We start from the raw sequence: 23,614 nt of genomic DNA on the forward strand, positions 1-23,614 counted from the left end.
CAGGTTTACTAAACAGAGGTAAGGAGAGCAAAGGTGAGGCCTACAGTACATGTCCCTGGTACATCTGAGATCTGTGTAGTACACAATCCTCTTTCAAATGCACAAGTACAAAAATATACTCTCAAATAGTAGCTTTGTGGCCAGAACTTTATATTTCTACACATCAAGAGCATCGACTTCCGTAAGAAAAATTTCAACAATAGTGCAAATCAGTAATCTGCAGCTGGCATTCCGCATGCAATATCCAGTCCCGGCCCCACACTCGCTTTCTAACCCTCTCAAAGGGGCCACAGAAACCACCACCGTCCTTACTGTCCATCCATAGTTGAAATCATCACATTACTTGCCTTTATTTCTAACATCTTTAAGAGAAAGGACGAGTCATGACCCTCGAGACGCATGTGGCATCCATTTGCACGCATTACACTCCCAAAAGAGGTATACTATACACATCTCTTTGTTTTGGACGATCCCAGAGCCGCTTTCAAAATCCTGTAAAGTTTTCTTCATGAAAAGAGACTCTACATAAACCCTACGCAGGCTACCGGAAATCTTTTTTATTAATTCTATTTTTTCAATGACTTTGGCTTTTGACAGTTCACCTCTCTGCATTATCTGCATCAACAAGAATCTCTGCCTGCTGGTGTGGCTGAAACATGGTAAATTATCTTCAACGTACAGTAATATGCTCTTAACAGACTACCCGCGTGGTATATTCAACATGGATTCTAGCTCTACACATTTGATTTAATACACATCCTGCATTAGCCTACAGTATATCCACATGATCACTATGCCCAGTAGAGTTCATCTTTGGATCCATGTCTACCCCCAGCCAGCTCCTGCTGTCTGCAGCCGAACACCCAGTGCCCAATGCCCAGTGTCTCCTGCACCATGCCAGGGCCTCTGCTGTTGATATGTGGCATCAAGTCCACTGTTGATCCAGTTGATCCTTTCATACAGGGTCAGGACAGATAAGGGCAAAGGAGGGTCACACTGCAGCAGTCAATCCAGTGCCCTGCAGCCAACTACAAAATAGCATTGCCATTAGTTGTTGTTTAAAAAGAACTCAAAAGCTTTAGAAAAAAAATGAAAAAGAAATATTTATAAGAGCCCATTTTTTAATCCATCGAAGCTCTCAACGTTTAGCCTTTGCATGTACAAATACATTAATACTGTGATACTTTATTGAACTCCATAGGGAAATTCTCTTTTGGCTCGCCTCTCTCCACAGGGAGGTCAAAGGTCAGGGTCAGCTACAGAACAGCACCCCTGGAGCTGGTAGGGATTCAGTGTCTTGCTCGAGGACACTTCAGCAGGGCAGATGCTTGCCGACACAAGGGCTTGAACCCGGGAGCTCTGGTTGAAGGACAGCGCCCCTACTCGCTACGCCACCCTGCTGCCCGTTTGGCCCTAATTGCCAAATGTCACTCTTCAAAGAATGCTTCAGAGCACCGCATGTCAAGGCTCTTAACGGGAAGCTCAATTTGGTTCAGGGAGCAGACCGCAATGACAGTTAGGGTGGGCAACAGCTCTGACTGTATCTGAACAGCGCAACATGCGTGAGCTGCAGAGGGGGAGTGCGATTAAAAACCGTGTCCTCCGCTCACTTGCTCTACCATCAGTCCATATGACTGCTGCAAACACGTATCTCTGCTCCTCTTACATCCCCAGTCTCTGCTGGCGCTAGTTTATCTCCACCAGCAGCCCACATCAGCCGTAATAACTGCCATCGCAGAGACACACAACTCGTACACACACGCACACACACACACAGACAAAGTTAGGAAGGCCCCCTCTCCAGCCAGGTTGTTTGCGGGTTCATATGTGTGATTTAGAGGCCTACACCGATGAATTTTGGGACAGACACCTGGAGCAGAGATGACTGTCTTCTATATAGATTGGTGAATTAATGCTTCATTGCTCTTCAACTTTCTCACATTGAAAACAAGAATATTCTACCTTGTGTGTCAAGGAAGCACAAGAAAATGTATTACAATACAATAACATAGCTCAGCAGACACACATAAAGACAAGAAAGATTCAGCAACACACAAAAACATTAATTCCGCCAAGTGTGATGATACAGTGCAATGCAATTTTTGCAGGGTGTGAGGAGAAAAAGCATAGTATTATTTTAACCTGACATGGAGATAACAAGCTTTTTGTTTGGTCCACTACGACAGGTCAAATTTCTTGTGCTGTCAGGGGAGAGAGAAAGGCAGGGGGGAAGGGGGAGAGGGGTGGAGGGAGAGAGAGATATGGGTTCCCAGGAATTGATTACACTGAACAATGGCGAGCAGAGCAAGAGCAACCTTGGCCGGATGGGGGAGATACCACACTGGAGCTCTCAGAGTCAGAGACCTTCCTCAGACACAAGTGATTGATTTTTTCCCTTCTCTACAAAATCTCACTTACGTTATGGGGGGCGGGGGTGTCTGGTATTTGAGCCTCTGTGTGTGTATGTGTGTGTGTGTGTCTGTGTGTGTGTGTGTTGGGGGAGGGGCAGAAGGGGTTAAACTGAGAGTAAAGGAGACAGCAACAGAGTAGAGAAAAAGGGAAGAAAAGGGGGTGGGGATTTGGTTGGGAGCAGTTTCTCCAAAAATTTTGCCTAAACCTCACCATTCCACTTTCATAGATTTGCGTTACCCCAAGTCTCTCTGAATAAATTGTGCACAATTATTTGAAATGGCTATCCTGCTGGTTTGAAGTTTGGGTTTTCATTGCAGTGACTAATAGTGCTTCATAGTTTTACCCTTTTCAGTGGGATCTGCCCTCAGCTGCTAAACACACACAAGCCCTCCTCTGTAGCTGCGGCTGACGTCAACCGTCACTTAGCAACAGCCTTTTGGTGTAAAAGCAGCAGTGCTGACACGGTTTTCAAAAGAGACGCACAGAGAAAGAGAGAGAAATTCAGAGAGAATGAAAAAGGGAGAGAGAGAGAGAGAGAGAGAGAGAGAATAAAATGAGGGAGAGAAAAAAAGTAGGGGGAGAAAGTGAGTAAAAGTTTGGTCAGAACAGTCGTCCACCATCAAATTTTTCAGTGAGATGTGAAATGAGGTGCAAAAACCGTTATAGTAATCACTTTCAGTGCCACAAAAAGCTGAAACTGCCTATAGTATGAAAAGTTGTGAGCTCTTACATGACAGTCTGACTAATGTGTGCAAATTATCACCAAAGGCCTTTAGAATATTTAAGGCAACAATTACATTACAACAATGAAATGGTATGGAGACTATGCCAATGTAAAATAACAAATATCTACCTTGTCCCTAAAACTACCATGTACTACATCCTGCACCTCTATTTCTCCATTCACACAGCCCAGCAATTTAAGCATGGGCTCCCACCATCTATATCACAGCAGTCTGATCTAACCACACCACCCCTCATCCAAACCTAGCCATGGGATGCCTTGCTTTCCCTCCCTCCACTCTCACCCTGTCACTGGGCTGAACAAACAGTCAGCACATGTAAGGTTCAACAACCTCCTCCTGAACTTAAAAGCTTAGGCCACCTGAAATGTTTGCATTGTTGGGAACCTTGTGGTATAATCAAAATCTTTCAAGATGAGCTGTGCAGAAAATCCCTGCTCTCTCTTCTAACTACAGAGCATTGTTGATTGTGTGGCAAATATAGTCAGCAGCGTGGGGAACCGCTTGTCATTATTCAGTTTTTAGTATAGGCTAAGTATGAAAAAAAGCATTCCCTAAAACAGAGCCTAATTAACCCAAACTTGGATGATAACCTCAACATCTCTTGCCAATCCACCATTCTATGCCTCAACATGCTAAATACACAAACTCAGCCATGCAAACACAAATAGGATTCGTACAAATAATAAAACACACACACACAAGCACACACACACACACACACACACACACACACACAGCAGATAGATGAGGTCAGATGAGCGAACATCACATCAAGCCTCATTAGAGGAAAATAAGAAAGAGTGGACTGATTGTCTCAGTTCTTCCAGAAACACACTGCACAGCACTTTCACGGCAGTTCAAAACAGAGCATAAGAAAAGCAACATAAAAATTACTATTAGACTTAAATTAATATTAGCCTAAATAAAATGAAGTCTATTTCATAAACAAGAATAAAAAAAATAAAACCATCCAGGCATATTTTGTGAGTTTTGAGGGCGATTCTTCAGACACCAAAGTCATTAGGCTAAGCCCTGTTAGACCTATCATGAAAACTAAAGAGCTGCAAGCTAATTGCTAGTGATCATGACGCAAACCGTTTCCAGGGCAACGCGAGTTTTGGAGTACCCGCTCCAGCATTTCCTCATCTGTTTGCACTCACACCAGCAGGCTGACAATGCAGTCGCTGCATCCTGTTTCACTCTGCAGTCAGCCAAACACACAGCACCTCGCTCAACTTAACCCTTTCACTCTACAAGTCCACAGCAACTCCACTAACTAGTTTTCACCTTGAACAAAGCAAGACGAGAACAGCATTTCTTACAGAAGTATCAGAAGCCCACACAGCAGGCAATCCGGTTCCAATAATAAGAGGGGGCCAAATTTTTTAAATATTTTACATTATTTTGTAAAACTGAACAGCAGCATCTCAAATCTGGTTTAGAACATATTCATAACACCTCAACAAGCTTCATGACAGCTGGAGGTAACATTCATGACTGCTGATTCAGCTCTTATACTGGCATTCATAAAGTGTTTACCTACTATCAGTGCTCATTGTGGCATTGATGCGGAGCTGTGTGGCAATGAATTAGGACATTTTTTGGTCGCAACTGACACAGACTCCTCAACATTGAGGTTTACTTCACACGTAATTCTCTTTCGGTTAGGAAACAGCTGGGCTTAGATGACATTTGATCAAGCACAATTATTGTAATCACCTAAAAGTCAGATTAACAACACTTTAACTAATAAAGCCTTCAGATGTACCATATATCCATTTTAAATTTTAGGATGAGCAAGGTCCCCAAAATGATGCAAGTCTGCAAAAACGAATACCTGTATGACAAATGAAACTACGGAAGCCACAGAAGACACAACTGTCAAGCTGCATGAAAATCCATTGATAAGATATTAAACTGTAACTCTTAATAACATTAGTCACTCGAACACAGAGGCACTTTGTTTAACACTGTTATACCAAAGAAAACATATTTAAAAAGATTTAATGGTCTTTACTGCATTTTAATGTAGCAAATAATTTCTAGGTCAGCCCACAGTTCTTACTTGCCACAGTCTTTTCTAACTATTTCTTGTGTAGAGTTTGTGCTAGGACTCCTGATCTTTGTTTCTGGATGGGGTGTCCAGTATGATTTGAGATATCTATGTCTGCAGGACTATGGTGGCCATACTATAGCTTTTTAAAATTATGTATTGACACAATCTTGCATTAAAAAGACTGTGCACTGATAAAAGTAACACACTTTTTTTTTTTTAAATGGTTTAGACATGCTGCATATGTAGAGGCTGACAGAAAAGAAAAAGAAAATGTATATAAAAATAAATTAAATCAAAAATTAGGCTTACCTAAAGGTTGGAGTAGTGGGCCTATTTTGTTTGTTCATGCATTATTTGTGTCAGAATCAGGATTTCTATTAACACATTATCGTCACTACAGTTCAAAAAGCATCTATTAATTCTTAATCTTATTCAGAAAAACTGCCAATTTTCATACATGAATTTTAGTAACTAAAAAAGAAGATAAACACGTAGGACTAGATTGTGGTGTATTGTTGGTGTGAGACTCATTCTGAGCATGTGTGATGTGAGAGGTACTGAGTGGTGCACTGTCCCTAATAAGGTTTAATTTGATTACCGTTCATGCATTTACTCATTCAAAGCAGGGTGACCTGCCTCTTCAGTCCAAAGTTTTGTATCCGCTTGGAAAGTGTCCCATACCCAAGAAGAGAAAACAGTGGAGCATTTACATTGGAAAAGATAATTGGATGACTGTGTTTGTTTCTTACATTGCGCATACACAACTTGTCTCAATGTAAACCCACTTAGGTGAGTTTTGATAATACTCAACCACAGGCAGACGTGCCAGCAGACGGTCTGGGCATAAGAATTTGCTACGACACGACCCGTTTCACTAAATGCGTGGAAGCTTTCATCTCCATAGACGCTATAGCTAAAGAGGTTGAGAATGCACACAGCATTACATAGAGGTGCATTACCCACAAGCTGGCCCACAGACAGCATGCTGTTATATTTTTTGTCAGTGGTATTGTCTCATCACAATGATGAAATAAATAAATAACATTATGATATTTCTTTTTCATTTTAAGAACTGAACTCAAAATACATATCCATGGAAGCCTCAATTGAATAAACCACAAATATCTACTGTTAGATTTTAGATCAAATATTATCTCTCACCACTACTATTATACTAAAATGTTTAAATATTTAAGGATGTTTTGTTGAATCACAGTAATCATAATAACATGTTACAGACAATTTTCCTACTTAAATACGGGCTCAAAAATGTCAATTAACAGTAAAATACTGTATACCTTCAATTAAAATAATTATTAAATGTAGAGTTTAACATAAGAAAGGAATTATTTTGGAATATAAAAATATAAAACAAAATGGAAAAGCCTACGGCTCCTTATGATTTTCTAGATGAGCCCATTTTTCCTTTTCCTTTTTCACCTAAACACTCTTTCTGCTGCACACGGTCTGAAGAAAGACAGTTTCTCCCCCTTCTCATCACTGCTGGAGGCAGACACTATATTCTACTGGGCGATTAGTAAAACTTGTTTTTTTTTTTCTTTGCAGTCACCCTGTGGTACGTCACTGGGTTGTGACGTCAATGTTATATCATTCCACATGGCTTTACAGCAAGCGAACGTGACAGCTGAGAGCTGCTCTGCTTTTTCACCGCTCTCCCTCCCAACCCTTCTCTCTGCAGCCTGCTGCTCTGTTCTGGTGTGGATGGGGGTTAGTTAAGAGCATTATTTACCCCTGCCTGCATCCTAACCTCGCCCCCCTGGAGTGGTAACCACACAAAAAGAGGGCCTTCTCCCTGGATTCACCCTTGCCTTGCCGGAGTTGCCTCTTAGGTCTCGCATGAAAGCCCAAATACAATAACCCTACTTTAAAAGGCCATTATCTCCAGTGTATTTCCTTTAACTTGAAAGCTAATTGGGTCTCGCAGACACGACACGACATGAATTGTGGGAAGAACAGGTGACCATGTAAGTTGGGCAGTAAAATCAGAGTTGTGGAAAACAGGAGTATTATGTTGACAGAATAATTACCCTTCTGTCCATATGAGTTATGCACAAGGTAAAAATGACTATAAATTACTGTGCAATGACCACTACAATAGAACATCATCCTCTGGACAATTTGTGTAATGAACTTTTTCAGTTGCAATTAATTAACAATAAATGCTGATCAAATTCTGGGTCTCGTTTGGTTTCGATCTATGATGTTTATCATCTTTGCATCTCAGTTCCTTGTGTCGGACAAACTGTCACAAAGTGCAAGCTAGTGAGAGGAATCTCACAACAAAATTTGCAAACACAGTGGCACTAATCAATGGTTCTTTCAGTACATTTCCCTAAAACACATGACCAAAGGTTCACAAGATTCCTACACTGTCACCATATTCACTGACTTATTTGCCTAGCCTGTTTAGGGACAATATGAGAATAACACAACAGAGAGATGCAGTTAATGAGATAGGTCTGGGACTCTGTGAGCCTGACCCCTGGCACTTGCAATCTATCCGTAAAGTCTCGGTTGCGTAAGAGGTTTTGAGTCACCGTAGCACTACACAAAATTGAGACTTGCATTTTTAAGGGTGTTCTGAGACTGTGGTAGGGTAAATATTTACAACAACCGGAACTTCATTTGCACACATAAAAATGAAGAGGCTAAATGGGACAGAGTCTTAGAGGAATAAAAACTGTGAAACATGGCTAAAAAAGGATTGAACACTGCTTAGAAATTTGTGGTTATGGTATCCCACACTGTTAGTCAGAGGTATACTGCGTTTTGTGTAATAACTGATCATGATAACACCTTAACACAGACAAAAACATAAATACCCTCCATGCTGTTCCATGAATTATGAATCAGCAGTCTTGACACTGTTTCATTAATACATTGTGTATAGCGCGAGGACTCTAAAATGGCAGCATCCATGGAGGGTTTTCCCTCCTAGTCAGTCTGACACATTTAGGGATCACACCTATGATAAAGAGATGTGCTACTGAGTCTCACCATGCAGCCACACTACACTGCATACCAGCAGAGAAAATTGGGCAGCTGACCTATTGTGCAAAATATGTGCCATTTCTTTGGACAAAACCTAAAGTATTCTTTTGACTCACAGTGTGACCATAACTTCACACTTTGCAAAGTGAAGGAGAGGCCTATCTATGAAAACTGAGTTCTTACTCTCAATATTTGTTTGGTGTTTTGGCTTGCTTAAAGAATATAAAGATATAATAATTGCTGATATGTTTGGTTCATATTTAAATGGACTGAATAGTTCAATTGTAATTATAATAGGCAAACCACAAAGTCTTAGGTCAAAGTTGCAATTGATAAGATGCTTCAAACCCATGGTGCAGGTGTCAGAGAAAAAGCTCAACAGAGGAAAATCCCACCGCTCCTGTATGCACCATTTGTTTTAATTGAAAAATGAATATTATGGTCTATTGTCAGCGACCACATTGCAGTCTGAAAATTGCAGTCTGTTAATTTTTTTGGTTTACACTAATTTAAAAAGAAATGAATAGGAAAAAAGTATTTAAAAAGCATAAGGGGGAAAAAATGCTTTGAGTTGTTTGTATCTCTTAAACCAATCACACTCGTCAGGGGCAGCGCTTAAGCCAAGGCGCAGGAACAGTGCCATTTCAAAATGGTGTCAGTGGAGGAACGTGTCTGTGACAGGCGAGTGTTGTGAAAATGGACGAGTCACTGCCCAAAAGAAATCTCCATGTCAGAAAGGTGCAGATGCATGTCGTCCATGTGACAAGAGTTTTAAAAGTAAACGCAACAGACACAATTTGATATTTGCTGTCCCTAAATTAAAGCCGGACTACCCTTTGGCTGTAGATGGGCTCACTGGACCTATTAAGACCAACAGCGTTTTTCTAGCCATATGCTGCGCTTGCAGAACGTTAACCCAGTATCACAGAAGCAAGACTGAAGTGCGTTGGTTAAGTCCATGTCACTTCATGCAAGCTGCTGCCAGAATGAAATGATGTGCTAACTCAACCTGTGGCTGTGGCTAGCTTGCTAAGGTGGTTAAGTTTTTGTTGCAACAACAGACAGGGATGAAAAGAGCAGCACACAGGAAATGGAAGGGGAGGAGCAATCTGCCTGAAACTGGTGGAGGCCTTATCCCAACAGCCAACCTCCTGTAAGTCAGACTACTTCTGGTAAAGGAAACTTTATGAAGGTATTATCGTAGCAAAGCTAGGGCTGGGTATCGTTCGAAATTTTTCTGTACCGGTTCCGGTACCTTGACTTCGATACCGGTGCCAAATCATGACTTTTTTCTGTACTTTTCATGAGGTAATCAACTTTATTGTAGGGACGACTAGTTTGCAAAGTGCGAGTAAGCGCAGCGTAAAGGCGGCTTTTATTTTGAAGTTCAGTTTCCATGCGCAAGATACATTATGTTTACATTAGGGAAAGACCTTAGCTAGTACAGAGACACAGCAGAAAATCAGCTTCTTCCCATACTTTCTTGTTTTTACATCGTCAACAAGACCCCCACACACACCATCTGGGTAAGTCAAAGTAACTCTATAAGCAGTCGTTTTCGCAGGGACACATATTTTGCAATTAGCCAATGCTAAGATGCAAACCCTATGGGAGGCGTAGCTTAAGTAGCATTCCATGGGTCTGACTTGTCCGGCTAGACTAGAAAAATGAGCCATGTCTGCTTAAATCAGTGTAAGCTCTGTTTTGACTAGTGTTAGCTAGATTGCTAAAACAGCGACAGTCACCAAAGTCAATGCTGTGCAAGTTTTGTTGTCGCGGTCAGAGGTTGGCTGCACTACAACAACACAAAAGTATCGAACATTGGCACCGTTTACTTCAACATGTTCCAGTACTCGGTAGTACCGACCTGATTCGGTTGGTGACAAAAAAGTACCTTTGGTACCCAGCCCTAAGCAAAACAACTGAGACCTTGAATGTCGGAGTTTACACTCACATAAAATATTCACACACTTGTATCCTAAATTTGAATTCACAGAATAGATTTACAAGTGTGCGAGTCAATACTTGAATGAATGGAATAGAAGCTGCATACTTACATATTTGCTCAAATGTATTTTTTCTTGAATATATTTTTCAAGTACAATTACAACTTCTTGAACCTGCTGTTGCAACCTCTCAGATGCCACCTTGCATGTAACAAATGGCAAATATGCAAGCTCTCACTTTTGCTACAAGTGTTGCGGGGCGTTTGTTGCAAAAGTGATTAGCAGACACTGCAAGGAGAGAGAACAACTAAAATTCAAATAAATTCAATTTTTAAAAATTTACAATGAAATGCCAACATTCAATTTCACTGATCACATACAAATTCAGAACACATTATTCAACTTTGCACAAACTTCACCCCACAGTCTAGGGCGACCACCAAAGCAACATTTTTAAATCAGATTTTCATGATGCCATTGGCTAGCAGAAAGTTTGCAAAGACATTCGTGGAGTGGTTACCAAGAAAGCATCAGATGGTTTAGAGACAATGTTAAAAATTGTTTCACTATGTGTTTCAACTTAAAAGGTGCATTTTATTTATCATTTAAGAAAAATGAATGCATAACCTGAAATTAAATATTTATGTTGGGATGAATGGAATACTGGTTTATTTTCCACCACTAGATTAGTCCAAGTGGCAATTCTCTGATACAAAGTGTCTATAACCAAGGTGATGAAGAGTCAATTCGTCATTTTTGCAGGTCTGTATTTATGGCAGAATTACTCATCCCAAGCAGGAGCTTGGATATGTATCGACTGTTTATGTTTATTGCAAGAAGAAAATGTTAAGTTCTGAATTTTTGCGTCTTTCTGTTGTTCACTGGCTCCAGCTTCCTTTCTGCTTCTACATTCTGGATCATGTTGTGAGCTCTAAAAGAGCCTACAGACGTCTAACATTTCCCATCAGATTAATCATCAGAACTAAAGCTGATTTCTTACAATTGGGCCATTGATTTAAAAGCTATTTAGTGTAAGATTGAAAGGTGTTACTGGTGAAATAAGCACAGCTGCTGGAGCTTCTGATGTTCCTGTCCAACAACAGTCATGTCCTGAAATGCCAAACACCTGTGATAAGTTACCTGTGACTCTTGGTGTCACAGGCAGGCGCTGGCACGCTTCCCAACAGCCAGGTTTATCATTGTTTCATGATTTCCACAAGATTTGGCTTTATTTAGTTTACTAGTTTGATTTTCATCTCAGTTTATATTCAGTTAGTTTTACTTATTTTCATCAATAATGAGATTATTTTTTATTTTGCTCAGTTTCAGTTAAACTGTCAATAGCGGTCATGGCTTTGATGAGGATGATAATAGAACTCGTTTTCTACTCACACTAACAGATAATTACCTTTGGATGGGCAGGATTTGCTGAAAATAATTCATGTTGATTTCATTTTTTGTTTGGTTTGTTTTAGAAGCAATATTTTATTTATGTCTAGCTTCCCTAGTTTGCCAAGTTCATACCTTTGTTTCAGTTAGCCTGACTATAACATTGTTGCTTTCGTCTGTACAGTGCCGCATTCTTACATGTTTGTGATGGGACGATAATACCATCTCTTGCTATTAACTCAAACAACGAGACAGAAACACTCCAATCTCTATAGCTGAAAAACAACAAATAAGTGTCCCTCACAGATAGTAGTGAGGGAGGATGGCTGCGTGGCGTGCAAACTGTGTGTTAAAATGAAGAACAACATGCATGACATCACCGGTGAACCTTGAACGACTGCTTCCTTCAAAGTCTTCTTTGTGCCTCCATTTGTCTTCCCCTGCCACAGAATCTGGCACTTTTTGTAAGAATCACAAATTAAGAAATAGAAAAGTCATTTTAAAAGGGATGATTTCTCTTGTTTACTATATTACCGACTATATTTTTTGATTATTAATGGCAACTGTCAAAAAAAAAAAGAAAGAAAAACAGTAGCAGCCTTGTAATAAACAAGTATCTGTGAAATATTACAACAAAAATAAAGCCGCTAATCTTTGATGCAGTGATTGGAGTTACAAATTAGAATCATTCTCAAACCTTGAGAAACTTGTTGAAGACCGAAGCAAAACTTTATCTATATTATGGGCTACACAGCTAATATCGTAGCCTGTAAACTGTTTGCAGTTATCATACAGTGTATTCTGTTTGTCTATTTTGTTTGTCTCCATTAGTCACCGTCTATTTTTATAACTGTTGTATAGATAATGTCCAGGTTAAGTGTTTATTCGGAACCAATATACCAGGAAAAATACTTTAATGTTTTACTTTGACATGTGATTGAAGACATTTATTGACAGAGAAGCTGTCCATCCCATACACGTTTTTGAGGACAAAGTGGTATATGATGATTATGATGATATTATGATGATGACAATGATGATGATGATGATGTCAGTGATGACAACAATGGGCTGCATTCTGTTATCTTATATAAGACACAGCTAATAAGATGGCTATGAGCAAGCTCTTATCCAACAGATTTGCACACTTTTTTGTTGTTGCTGATTTTAACAGATTTCCCAGATTTCTGTCTATTAGTTTAATTAGTTTTTTGCAATAAAACGGAAGGTTAACAGAGCAACAAACAAAACCCTGTTGTATCAGTTGAAGGTGTGTGTGTGTGTGTGTGGGTGGGGGGGGGGGGGTAATGTAGGGTAACTAGATTAGACAATATATCAATTTAAAACCCTAATCTTCACCTAACCCTAACCCTGAAATAAATAACTTGTTAGATTAAAATAAAAAAAAATCTACTCCCAACTGCCTAAATTGTTTCAACTTTCCAACAGAACTCAGAAGCTGCATTTTTTTAAGACAATGGTAAGATGTGTATTTTGGTTTTGTGTAACATGTGCTTTACTTGTACTGTGGTGCAGATTATACCTACCTACAAAAAGACTGGCGCGCAAGTCCAAGTCCCAAGTCAAATAGGTCAAGACTCAAGTCGAGTCTCATGTTCCATTGTGTCAAGTCAAATCACCAGTACAACAGAAGTCAAGTTGAGTCAAATATGACTGTGGAATTGCAAGCATTAAAAAACTCTTTTTAGAAAACGTACAAATATACAATGTTCACTGATAGGTATAACTTAATTAATTATTATGAGTCAGGAAGCAAAAAGGGAGAAACAGCAAAAAAAAAAATAAAAAAGGTCATCGTATCACATGTCAAAGTCAAGTCTTGGGCCTCAAGAACACAAGTCTATCTCAATTCCAAGTCAATTTCCTTCTCTTCCAGGTGATATCTCAGTTTGTCAAATTTGGGAGCCGAGTCATATTTGAACCCAAATCATGTGTCTGGAGTCCACATCTCTACACTCTACTCATAAGGAATTTATTTATGGCCTCTATTATCCACAGTAATAGATGTTGATGTGCGTTCTAGGGCCTAGGCCTTCCGTATGTGATAGATCAGACTAAAGCAAATGGTGAAATGGTGTAATGGTCAAATAATGGTTTTATAATCTATGATGATATTTATAAAGGTTCTTGAAAGGTGATCAGAAATCCAAGCTGTGCATTATTATTCATTTTTCTGTAGGAGTCTTTTGGACCATGTAATGTCAAAGACCTACCTCAATGTGACTGCTAATACCTTAAAACACTATACGCTATACTATACGCTATAATCTGAAAAAATGAAAAACTGCTAAAAAATAGTTCTAATGAGGAAAACTGGATATGCATTTTTACAATACTTCTCTTATCTAACATAGCACAAATGACAAAAGCATTGTGCGTGAATTAGGCTCTCAGTAAAGAACTGCATTGTGTTGCCATGTTTTGTTTTTGACTACACTGTTGAAAAATGATGCAGACACAAATGCTAAATTTACACAAACAAATTAAGGCAACAATTTGCATCAGCACTTTTAACTGTCCACAACATGATACAGTGCGTGCAACATGATATTTTGCATGGATATAACTTGATATTCTACAAGGTGTATTTGTTTACAAAGCTGATGCAAAGTGGTATCATTTAAATATTTCAAGAAACTAGCATTACTGTTGTAGTGGACTTGTTTTCTCTGTATATGTTTAAATAGGCAGGTTTTAGAGGGCTTACACAGGGTCATGTATATAGCATACAACAAAAAAAAAAGAAACATACTGAACATGGACTGTGACACTGAATAATCCCCACCTGCGCTCACCATCATTTTTTCTTCTTGATTGCCAAGTCAGACAGGACTTCACCTATAGGCCACAACATTTGCTATGCTGCTGGTAATACCCACACCATGACCAACATGATGCAGTTAGGCAACAGATACTCATATTTTTCAGTAATCAATTGGTTAGATACTTTTTAATGACCAAATTCCCTGCACCCACAAAATTACAAGAGGAATCCTGGCAGACCAGAGCCTCTGTAACTGGTCCACTGAAAGACTGAGGAATGAGACAATAACGACAACAAAACATTACTGATGTCATGAGGCCATGGAAGAAGTAGGCAAGTCGCCTTCTAGGTCTATTGCATGTTTAGTGTTTGTATTTAATTGCAACATTGTATCTACAGGCCACACTTTTTGTGAATTTGTTGAAATTCACAAAAAATACATTTGAAAGTGAATTTGGACGATGCCCTTGCTGGCTATTACACATGTAGGCCTCTACAATAACATTGCAACAAAATAATTTGTAAGTTGCCTATTACCAGCAATATGCTGCAATAACCTATATATCCACACACACAACGAAGTATTATTTTGTGTCAAGAATTTGGTTAAATGATTATTGACAACTCACTCCGTATGAATTCGGTCTATTCATTGTTTATCTGATGTGAGGCTGATAGATGCTTGCAATAAATTCTGTCTGTTTTTCTGATCATTTCGGTAAGAAATATCATTTGGGAGGTTAATGGATGGTTCTGTGGGGTAATTGTTTGTCTATGGGTCAGTATCGCCTGCTTCATGGGACTAAATGTGTTTTCCTGCCCTGCTGCACATGTGTTCTCGCAGCAGTGAATGGGCAGCGGGCCTGCAGGCTACTTTTGCAACTGGCGACAGACGACACCTGCAATGAAGACCTACCTGTTCTCTGGATATGCATGGTAATGAAGGTCTGCGAGGCATTTTACAACTGCCATAATAGCTGGTCGACGTTTCCCCCAGTGAAACGCAACTGGACCTTCTCCTAGGTCTGATCACTGGGACCTTTTCCTCTGCGCTGGAAATCCCACTCGGCGCTTCCCTCGATGGATAGTAATGGTCAAAACAAAGCCCCAACAGAGAGCCACAAACCCCCGCAAAGCAGGCGAAGAAGGGTCTGACCAGTGCAGGCAGACCGCTCAAACTTGTGAAAGACACCAGCCACACAACGCTGGCAAAAACCAGTATGAGGATACTGTGTTTGAGTTTCAAAGTGGGGATCAGTGTAAGTAGACCCACACATCCCAACACGAATAACAACCTGCCCACCATTTGCATCTGGTGTTGGTCCTCTCCCCATTGCAAAAACCGCAAAACCAAAAAATCCCCAAGGTAACACGATGCTGGTAGTGACAGGAGCCAACACTTATTACTTTCTTTCTTTTTCCTCCTCAGGTAAAACGTTAAAAAGAAGAATGCACATCCTATGCTGAATAAAGGACTGATGGATTGAGAGAAGCCCGACAAAAAAGTCCGCAAATCCCAAAGCGAGTCACTTTGCAAGCTCCTAGAAATAAGAAAAGAAACTGCAAAAATTACAAACGCGCCGACGTAGAGGGCAGATATTTTAAACAATTTTGAATTCAGAATGTCTTCGTTGCAGAACCTGCACACGTTGAACAAAAATCCCCTTTGATGGTCCTGTTTCAGAGGGGTGACGCAGCTCTTCACATAGCCGTTCCTGAAGCTCTCTGGGCTGTTTACACTTCCAGACCCGTCGTGGTGCCTTATTTTACTGTGCAAAACCTCTCCTTCCTCCCGTGCAGCCATGTTTCGACTGTAGCCCCTCGTATCCACACAAAAGTTTTCCTCTTCTAGTATTCACGCCGTATTAACGCTCAACTACATGACAGCAAACGCACTCCATGGTCACTCAAACGTGCTCCAGCACTTGGACTAAAGAAAGAAGGTGAGATGTTGTTTTTACAGAAAGGGGGCTCTCTGTCGCCGCCTAGGTGCGACAGCTCGCACTGCAGCAGGGCTTTTGCAGCACTCAACCAATCCTTCCGGAGAGTTGGTTAAAATTATGACAGCCTATTTGTGTGGGTTAGCCAAAATATTTACTTTAGTTGGCTGTAGAATAACCCTAACAAAATTGTTGGCCTATTGTCCTATGCAAACAAAACATAATTTGTATCATTTTCGAAATGCAGAAACGTCCAGATGAGTAAAATAGCTCAGATGCAAATTATTTCGTATTAAATGAATGAGTAAAGGCAATTCACATCCATGCATACAACTCAAATTGGCTCGGCACAGTTTAATTAAAGTGATATTTTACAAATTAAAAATGAAATGGTCTCTCGATCAGTAGTCCATGTCCAAATTTATGCCAATACTAGTTAATTTTATTTATTTAATTATTTATTTGACCAATTAAAAAATAACAGATACCATGCAAGCATGCTAAGAGAGATTGTCAATGACCGCACTAAAACGTTTCTGTCCTGGTTTTTGACTATTCCTATTCGTATTTATTATGTCTCTGCATCAGATACATGTTGCTCTGGGATCGCCTGGTTGTCCTAGTGGAGGAGACCCGGGAAAAGTAGACGATTGTCGATTAAACTGATTGGAATAACGTTACTGTGCGATACGGCAGCTAACCGGTTAGCTTTATTTGACCAGTAATGGTAAGGTTCTCTGAAAAATAGTCTCTTTTTAATTGCATTGGAAAGATAACTTAGGCACATTCAAATCTATTATGAGAAGCAGTACAAACTGAAAGGCGTATCGTGGCTGGCAACTTAACGTCAGTGTTAGCTAGCTTAGCTAACTTTAACGTTATGCTAACCATCTCCAAAGCGGATGAGTAAGCAGTTGGCCAGCTAAGTTAGCTGACATGCTAGCAAGTTTAAGATACTGTATTTGGTAGAAACCTAATGTCTAAGCCATGGAAGTATCATTTTATCGGGTGTAAGCTCACGTTACGTTTTCACAGTCAAAACAGAATGTAGTTACATGTTTGGTAACGTTAACCAGCTTAAGCCAACAAGTTTGAGTTGTAACTAAAGTTAACGTTCATGAATGCGGTTATAAGTGCCACATTTGTTAACGTTGGGTAAACTTTTACCAAATTGTATTTATTTTGTCTCCATTTTAGTTTCGTAACCAGTATGACAACGATGTTACAGTTTGGAGTCCTCAGGTAACGTAAAAGCTTACAACTCCTATATCTGCACATCATCCCATCAGCGTGTTTTGGTCTTGCGAGTACCACATAAATGAAGAAAACGTGAATAGCCATGACAACGAGATTGATGGCTAAAGGTGACCAATTGGCTGAGAAAACATGCGGTTTTCATTAACTGCGAAGGCATGACAGCTAGAAAAGATCAATGTACTGATTATTAATGGTTTCAATTAATACCATGAATATTTACTTTGCCTTGGTATATAGGTATGTTATGCCTCTGCATCCTGCAGGCAGACACACAACTATAGTGTCCATCTATCTCCAGTGCTACTAATTAATGATCCTGGATCTGTGCACAAAACCAGCCTTTCCACATAGCATATGCGCACATGCATGTCCACAAAGTAGGAAGGCTATTGCTCAGTTATTGGAGTAAGATAATTCTTTTCATTGATTCATGAGTGAGTGATGCCAAGTTTAAAATGATGGGGTCCTTTTGACAGTCCTGTTTCCCCAAGTTCAGGGTTAGCTAATCATATCGCTTGTTTTCCAGGGGCGCATTCATCAGATTGAGTATGCAATGGAGGCAGTAAAGCAAGGATCTGCAACAGTGGGCCTTAAATCTCGCAGTCATGCAGTCCTTGTTGCCTTGAAGGTACCTAATGTTAATTTTGGTTTGGCTAATTTTTCATACACATTTAAGTATATGGTTTTGCAAAACATTTTTTGTGGTGAGTGGCATTGGCATCAGTTTTACTCTTCATTCCCACAGAGAGCTCAGTCAGAGTTGGCTGCCCATCAGAAAAAGATTCTGCACGTCGATAACCATGTTGGAATCTCCATTGCTGGTCTCACTGCTGATGCGAGGCTACTTTGGTAAGATTGCACAAATCTACTTAAAGTATGTTATTGAATATGCTTCAGTATCATTGAGAGACACAAGCTAGCAATGCTTTCTGCTACATTTTCTCCCGAAGCAACTTCATGCGTCAGGAGTGCCTAGACTCCAGGTTCGTCTTCGACCAGCCTCTCCCTGTGTCCCGCTTGGTGTCACTCATCGGGAGCAGTATCCTTTCACAGCTATATTTCATGTTGTCCAGAATTTCTTTCCATTCATCTGTAAAGTTCATTTCCACAAGATGCAAAATTGTGTTGTGTAAGGGAATCAGTTATTATAATTGCTATGACCCAGGCTACCTTGACATGTCGCACAGAAACCCAAATACCTACACAGAGATATGGAAGGAGACCTTATGGTGTGGGGCTACTCATTGCCGGATATGATGTAAGTTGTTGCTTGTCTTCTTCTATGTGTATGAATATTATTAGTTAGTGGCCCTAAAGTTTTTTTCTGCTCCTCTCTCAGGATATGGGGCCACACATTTTTCAGACCTGCCCTTCTGCCAACTACTTTGACTGCAAGGCCATGTCGATAGGAGCCCGTTCCCAATCCGCCCGTACCTACCTGGAGAGACACATGGACACTTTCCTTGACTGTATGTCATTTGAGTCTTCCCTCTCTTGCTCCTCATTCATTGTTTGAGTCAAGTTTTGACAGCCAAGGTTACAAAAGTAGTATTATTCTGGAGGTAATATATGGAAAGAGGTTGGTGCCAGCAGAGATTGTATTTGAACTGTATACATTTGAATTTGTTATGCCCATATTGAACCAGTAAGGCACCATTTGAAATTGTTTGGAATTTAATGTGATTATTACTTATTTTACTATAATTTCAAATTTAAGTCAAATTTTAAATTGAATAATAATCCCATTCAGTTCAGAGCCAGTGTATTAAATTTCAAATGGTGCCTTACAAATGTGATTTTTGAATTCATTTTTTGAACAATTTTTTTTTTTTAATTTAAGTTTAGTATGAACATGACAAATTAACATTTATGCAATTCAAATACAATTTTGCTGGCACTTATCTCCATAGTAATACAGTTAGACAAAAAGCTTGTGTTCATTAAGGACAATAAAAAGAGCTTCAAACTGACTGTCAGTATTGTTTACTGACTGTATTGTTTAAGTACGTAATGACAAATTTACAACATAAGTGTTGTATCACAGTCTGAATATTTTTGAGGAGAAAGGTTGCTTGTACGATAGCAGAAATTCATGCCTTTCTTAGTTCGGTCATTGGTTATGGAAATTTTCCCTGTTAAGGAAGCAAGTATATCATTGTAGACAGGAGGCTATTTTTACAACATGACTTGCCACACAGTGGAGCTGGGTCAGGCTAGAAGAGGTCAGCATTTTTGTCAAAATGTTAATGTGAAACTCTAATATTGTCACTTTCCATTAAGAGAGCTTGTGCATCTTTGTCAGATTCTTTGCTGCTTACATTTCTAACCCTGCCACAATACAACAATAGCAAATATATCTTTTGAGAGCAATGCTTTTTTTTTCACATCAGAACAAATAACTTACCATCTTACTTTCACATCATGTGTTTTGGACCTGGACTGCTTGGTGACACAGTTCAGTTCACACAAAGGCACAACCAACACACATTTAAGCTACTCGCACTACTATCTTGGTACCTAGCAGGAATTTTTGCTCCATAAATATTTTCTTACTCAACAAAGTGCTTACTAACCTATTGGAACTGGTAAATTTTTCAGAGATAAAGCATATCAATTTTAAAGAATTGTCCATCCCTCCCCTTTAAGCGTTTGTTTGTTTGTTCCTTTAAGGTAATCTGAACGACCTGGTGCAACATGGTCTTCGTGGTCTAAGAGAAACTCTGCCCTCAGAGCAGGATCTCACCACAAAGGTAAATGAGAATCCAGTACTTGAATAAATATTTCAAGACTATAGAGTGGTAGCACATGTGTAGCTAATGGTCATTGGCTGACAAGGCTCAGTGATGTAAACAAGATCTTTGCCCTTGATGTGAACCATAAACCATCCTTATCATGACCACTTCAATTTGAATATGCACATCCATAAACTGTTCTTCCAAGGAAAAGACTTATAAATGACGTGTTCAATGGGACAAATGATTGTTTTTCAAGTTTGAAGTGAATGTAGTCCATTGCGGTATTCAGGTTTGCAACGGTACAGTGCAGTAACATCTTGAATTAATGAGCTGGTTTTCAAAACCGTCATTCCTTTCAGAATGTGTCCATTGGGATTGTTGGCAAGGAAATGGAGTTCACAATCTATGATGATGATGATGTAGCCCCGTTCCTTGAAGGCCTTGAGGAGAGGCCACAGAGAAGGGTAAGTAACATAAAAGCAGAAAGATGAACAATTAGCATTTAGCCTGTAAGTGATCTGAAGTGCAAAACCTGGGTAATTATTATTAAACACAGTCTGTTAATGGTGTAACACTGCCATTTTCACTTTGATTTAGCTTGTTTTCATTGATTTAAACAAAAAAACAAAAACATGAAATTTCAGATGTTATGGAGCTGCATGTCAGAATTGTACTATTTTTTTATGAGGAAGATAAAGTATATCAGACGGCATATGGGTCAGTGGTGTGATGTGTCAGTATTGGCATCCCAAATGAAGTATTTTCCCAAATAAAAAATATAGACATTGATGCATTAAGTCATTCCGAGCAGTCCAATGGCAGTTGCGCTCAAATATTAACAAAATATTTGAATTATGCTAAAATGTTAACCAGGTAATTATTTTCATTGCCCTATACTGCAGTATGAGTGAGAAATTATTTGCAGAAAAGATTTGTTTACTCTGGGCACCGTAATTCAGAAAACTGAATTTTGTGGTTATTTTATCAAATCTCTAATTTCTGGGAGGGTCTAAATAAAGACAAAATGAAGACAATTGTTGGTTACCTTGGTTTAACTTTTAGTTATTCAAAATTGTATTTATTCAAAAATAAATTCAAAATCTGCACTTGATCATGTTTCCCGTGAAAGATTCACCTATTCACTTTTACTGGTTTAAAAAAAAAAAGAACATGGAGAAAAACAAAATATACAGTAATCTCAACATTTTTTGTTTGGCACCAGGTATTTTTACAAGGGATTGTTACATGGCTGTATATTGGTAAAGGCTTGAAGTGAAAATGTGGAAATAAATGGAATGGAACAGAATGAGTGACTGAATGAATTTAAAATATTCACATTGAGACTATGATCCGTTTTAGTTGGTTGGTTCCGTGCACTCGAGTCACTTAGGTTGATATTTACTGTCCACAGGAGGGTGCTGCGTACCATCAGAATGGGTTCAGTAGGGAGATGCTTGGCAGTGCATCGTATTCATGGTGGCTGTGATTACACTGGTGCATAGAGCCTTAGAGTGAGATGGCATTTCTGATTTTGCACACTGCTAAAGAAGAATAACAGTACTACCAGCTGGTCTACTTGCTGTTTAGCTGGCTGCTGCTGAGTAATTTGAACCAAGACTGCCAGCCTGAATTCAGCTAGATAAGCAGACTGTGATGCTACAGTTTCACTTGAAGAACAGCCATTAAAATTATACTACAATGTTGTAAGATAACAGTAAGGAACTAGAAGAGAAGTAAAGATGTTAAGAACATTTAAAATGTTACTCTTTTCTTTTGATGACCTTTTCATTTATAAATTATTCCTGAATAATCATGTATTGCCTGTACTGAATTAGTTTTAGAAATGTAGTTTGCAAATCGACAGTTTAATAACTTAAAAAAAAACAAAAAAACATTACCCAGACTTAAAACATTATTCCTCTTAGACCCATAATGGTGTCGTCATTCTGTTATTTAGAGGGTAATCGTAATTTTTCAATCGGGGAGGTTTGATTATGTACGCTTACAAAGTGTTCACACTTCTGTTGTAGTATTTCTTTGTAGCATTGAAGTACTTAAATGTTTTGTTTCCTTTTTATATTTTAAATTATGTGTTTATATTTGACACAGGTGGCCCAGCCTGAAGAGGAGCCTGCAGCAGAGAGGCCAGATGAACCAATGGAGCTCTGAGCTGGAAGTCGTTGCCCACGTTGAAAATGTTAAAAACTCATGGTTTATACAGTTTCTTCAAAACTGTCACTCCACTTATACTTAAAACGTTCATGTTAAAAACAGGATACTGAGTATTTATTAGTAAGTAATCTTTTCCATCATTTTATTTTCTAGCTGTACAATGTTAAAAAATATTTTTGTCGTTATTTTTTTTCTTCTGAAAATGTGTCAAACCATGAATAAAAAAAATTGCTTCAGTGATCACTACTCATTTTTTTTTTCATCAAAAGAGAAATGTAATATTCTTATGAGGCAGCTTACACTGTTATGGTAGCATTTGAGAGGATTAGCAGAGCTCCTATCAAGTAGTGAACAACTAGACCTAGCATAAAAGGTTGGTTAGCATTCCATATAGGTACAAAATACACAATCAGGTAATTAGGTGTCAGGGCGCTGTCTTCTTGGATGTCTGTCAAAAGAGAAAAAAACGTCTGGGAACGTCATTACACTCCTCAAACATGCATGACCCTTGTATTGTTGCTCCTCAATTACTAGTTTTTTCACTGCATTGCTGCGAGTACTCGACACAATATGAAGGCTATCTTCATGTAATATAATTTGCAATTTGATATTTTCCTATGAAAATAATAGGTCATTAGGTAGAATTATTTCACTAACATGGATTTTTTTTAATGTGACATTGGTCCTTTCTTTGCTTTTTGAATTGAAAATATATTATACATTGCATACAAGTACAGTTATTTGTTACTAAAGTTGTTGTAGTTGTAGTATTAATAGTAGCACCCTTAGCACCAGTAGTTACTGTTGTTGTTGCTGATATACATATATGAAACTAATGTCAAGCCAAAGTGTTAAATTAACACATTAGGTTAGAGGCAGCCAATTGCCTTTTTTTGTGGAGGGCCACACGCAAAGGATATGCCATATGGTCATGGATGGGATGTATTTTTTTGCAGCTGTGACCAGATCTATTGTATATGAACACTACAGTATAATTATCCCTATACTGTGATGTAGTGTGTCTTTAAAAAACATGTAGCAACAGCCACATCAAATATAAGGGAGAATCACAAAACTCTGGCCCAATTAACAAGTTATTTATCTGATGCACTTGCAACAGTATTGTCTCTACATTCAAATATAATTTTGGTGCAACAGTGTGCA

The 23,614-nt window shown here is 39.0% G+C and overlaps 2 protein-coding genes across 2 annotated transcripts in view; one reads left to right on the forward strand and one right to left on the reverse strand.

The window, feature by feature from the left end:
• pde3b (phosphodiesterase 3B) overlaps positions 1 to 16,250 on the reverse strand; it is a 54,543-nt gene extending 38,293 nt beyond the window's left edge. Inside the window, exon 1 of the mRNA XM_071905059.2 lies at positions 15,263 to 16,250. Within this exon, the coding sequence (XP_071761160.1) occupies positions 15,263 to 16,150 (888 nt within the window). The 5' untranslated portion in view covers positions 16,151 to 16,250. The remainder of the gene's footprint in view (positions 1 to 15,262) is intronic.
• A 667-nt stretch (positions 16,251 to 16,917) lies between these two features.
• Positions 16,918 to 22,690, forward strand: LOC139916248 (proteasome subunit alpha type-1). Its single transcript, XM_071905061.2, has 10 exons — positions 16,918 to 17,013; positions 17,484 to 17,528; positions 18,070 to 18,171; positions 18,289 to 18,392; positions 18,494 to 18,582; positions 18,731 to 18,801; positions 18,883 to 19,012; positions 20,214 to 20,293; positions 20,638 to 20,742; positions 22,388 to 22,690. Exons 1-10 carry the CDS (start codon positions 17,011 to 17,013, stop codon positions 22,445 to 22,447), a joined length of 789 nt encoding a protein of 262 aa, XP_071761162.1. The 5' UTR covers positions 16,918 to 17,010; the 3' UTR covers positions 22,448 to 22,690.
• The last annotated feature ends 924 nt before the right edge of the window (positions 22,691 to 23,614 follow it).

The sequence above is a fragment of the Centroberyx gerrardi genome, chromosome 1, assembly GCF_048128805.1.
Source record: "Centroberyx gerrardi isolate f3 chromosome 1, fCenGer3.hap1.cur.20231027, whole genome shotgun sequence".
Taxonomy (NCBI): domain Eukaryota; kingdom Metazoa; phylum Chordata; class Actinopteri; order Beryciformes; family Berycidae; genus Centroberyx; species Centroberyx gerrardi.

Bases quoted from the DNA above. Each gene is read 5' to 3' on its own strand.
- LOC139916248 (XM_071905061.2), top strand. The intron at 18,583-18,730 runs GTATCCTTTCAC...CATGTCGCACAG, and splicing joins GGTGTCACTCATCGGGAGCA to AAACCCAAATACCTACACAG. The intron at 19,013-20,213 runs GTATGTCATTTG...TGTTCCTTTAAG, and splicing joins CATGGACACTTTCCTTGACT to GTAATCTGAACGACCTGGTG.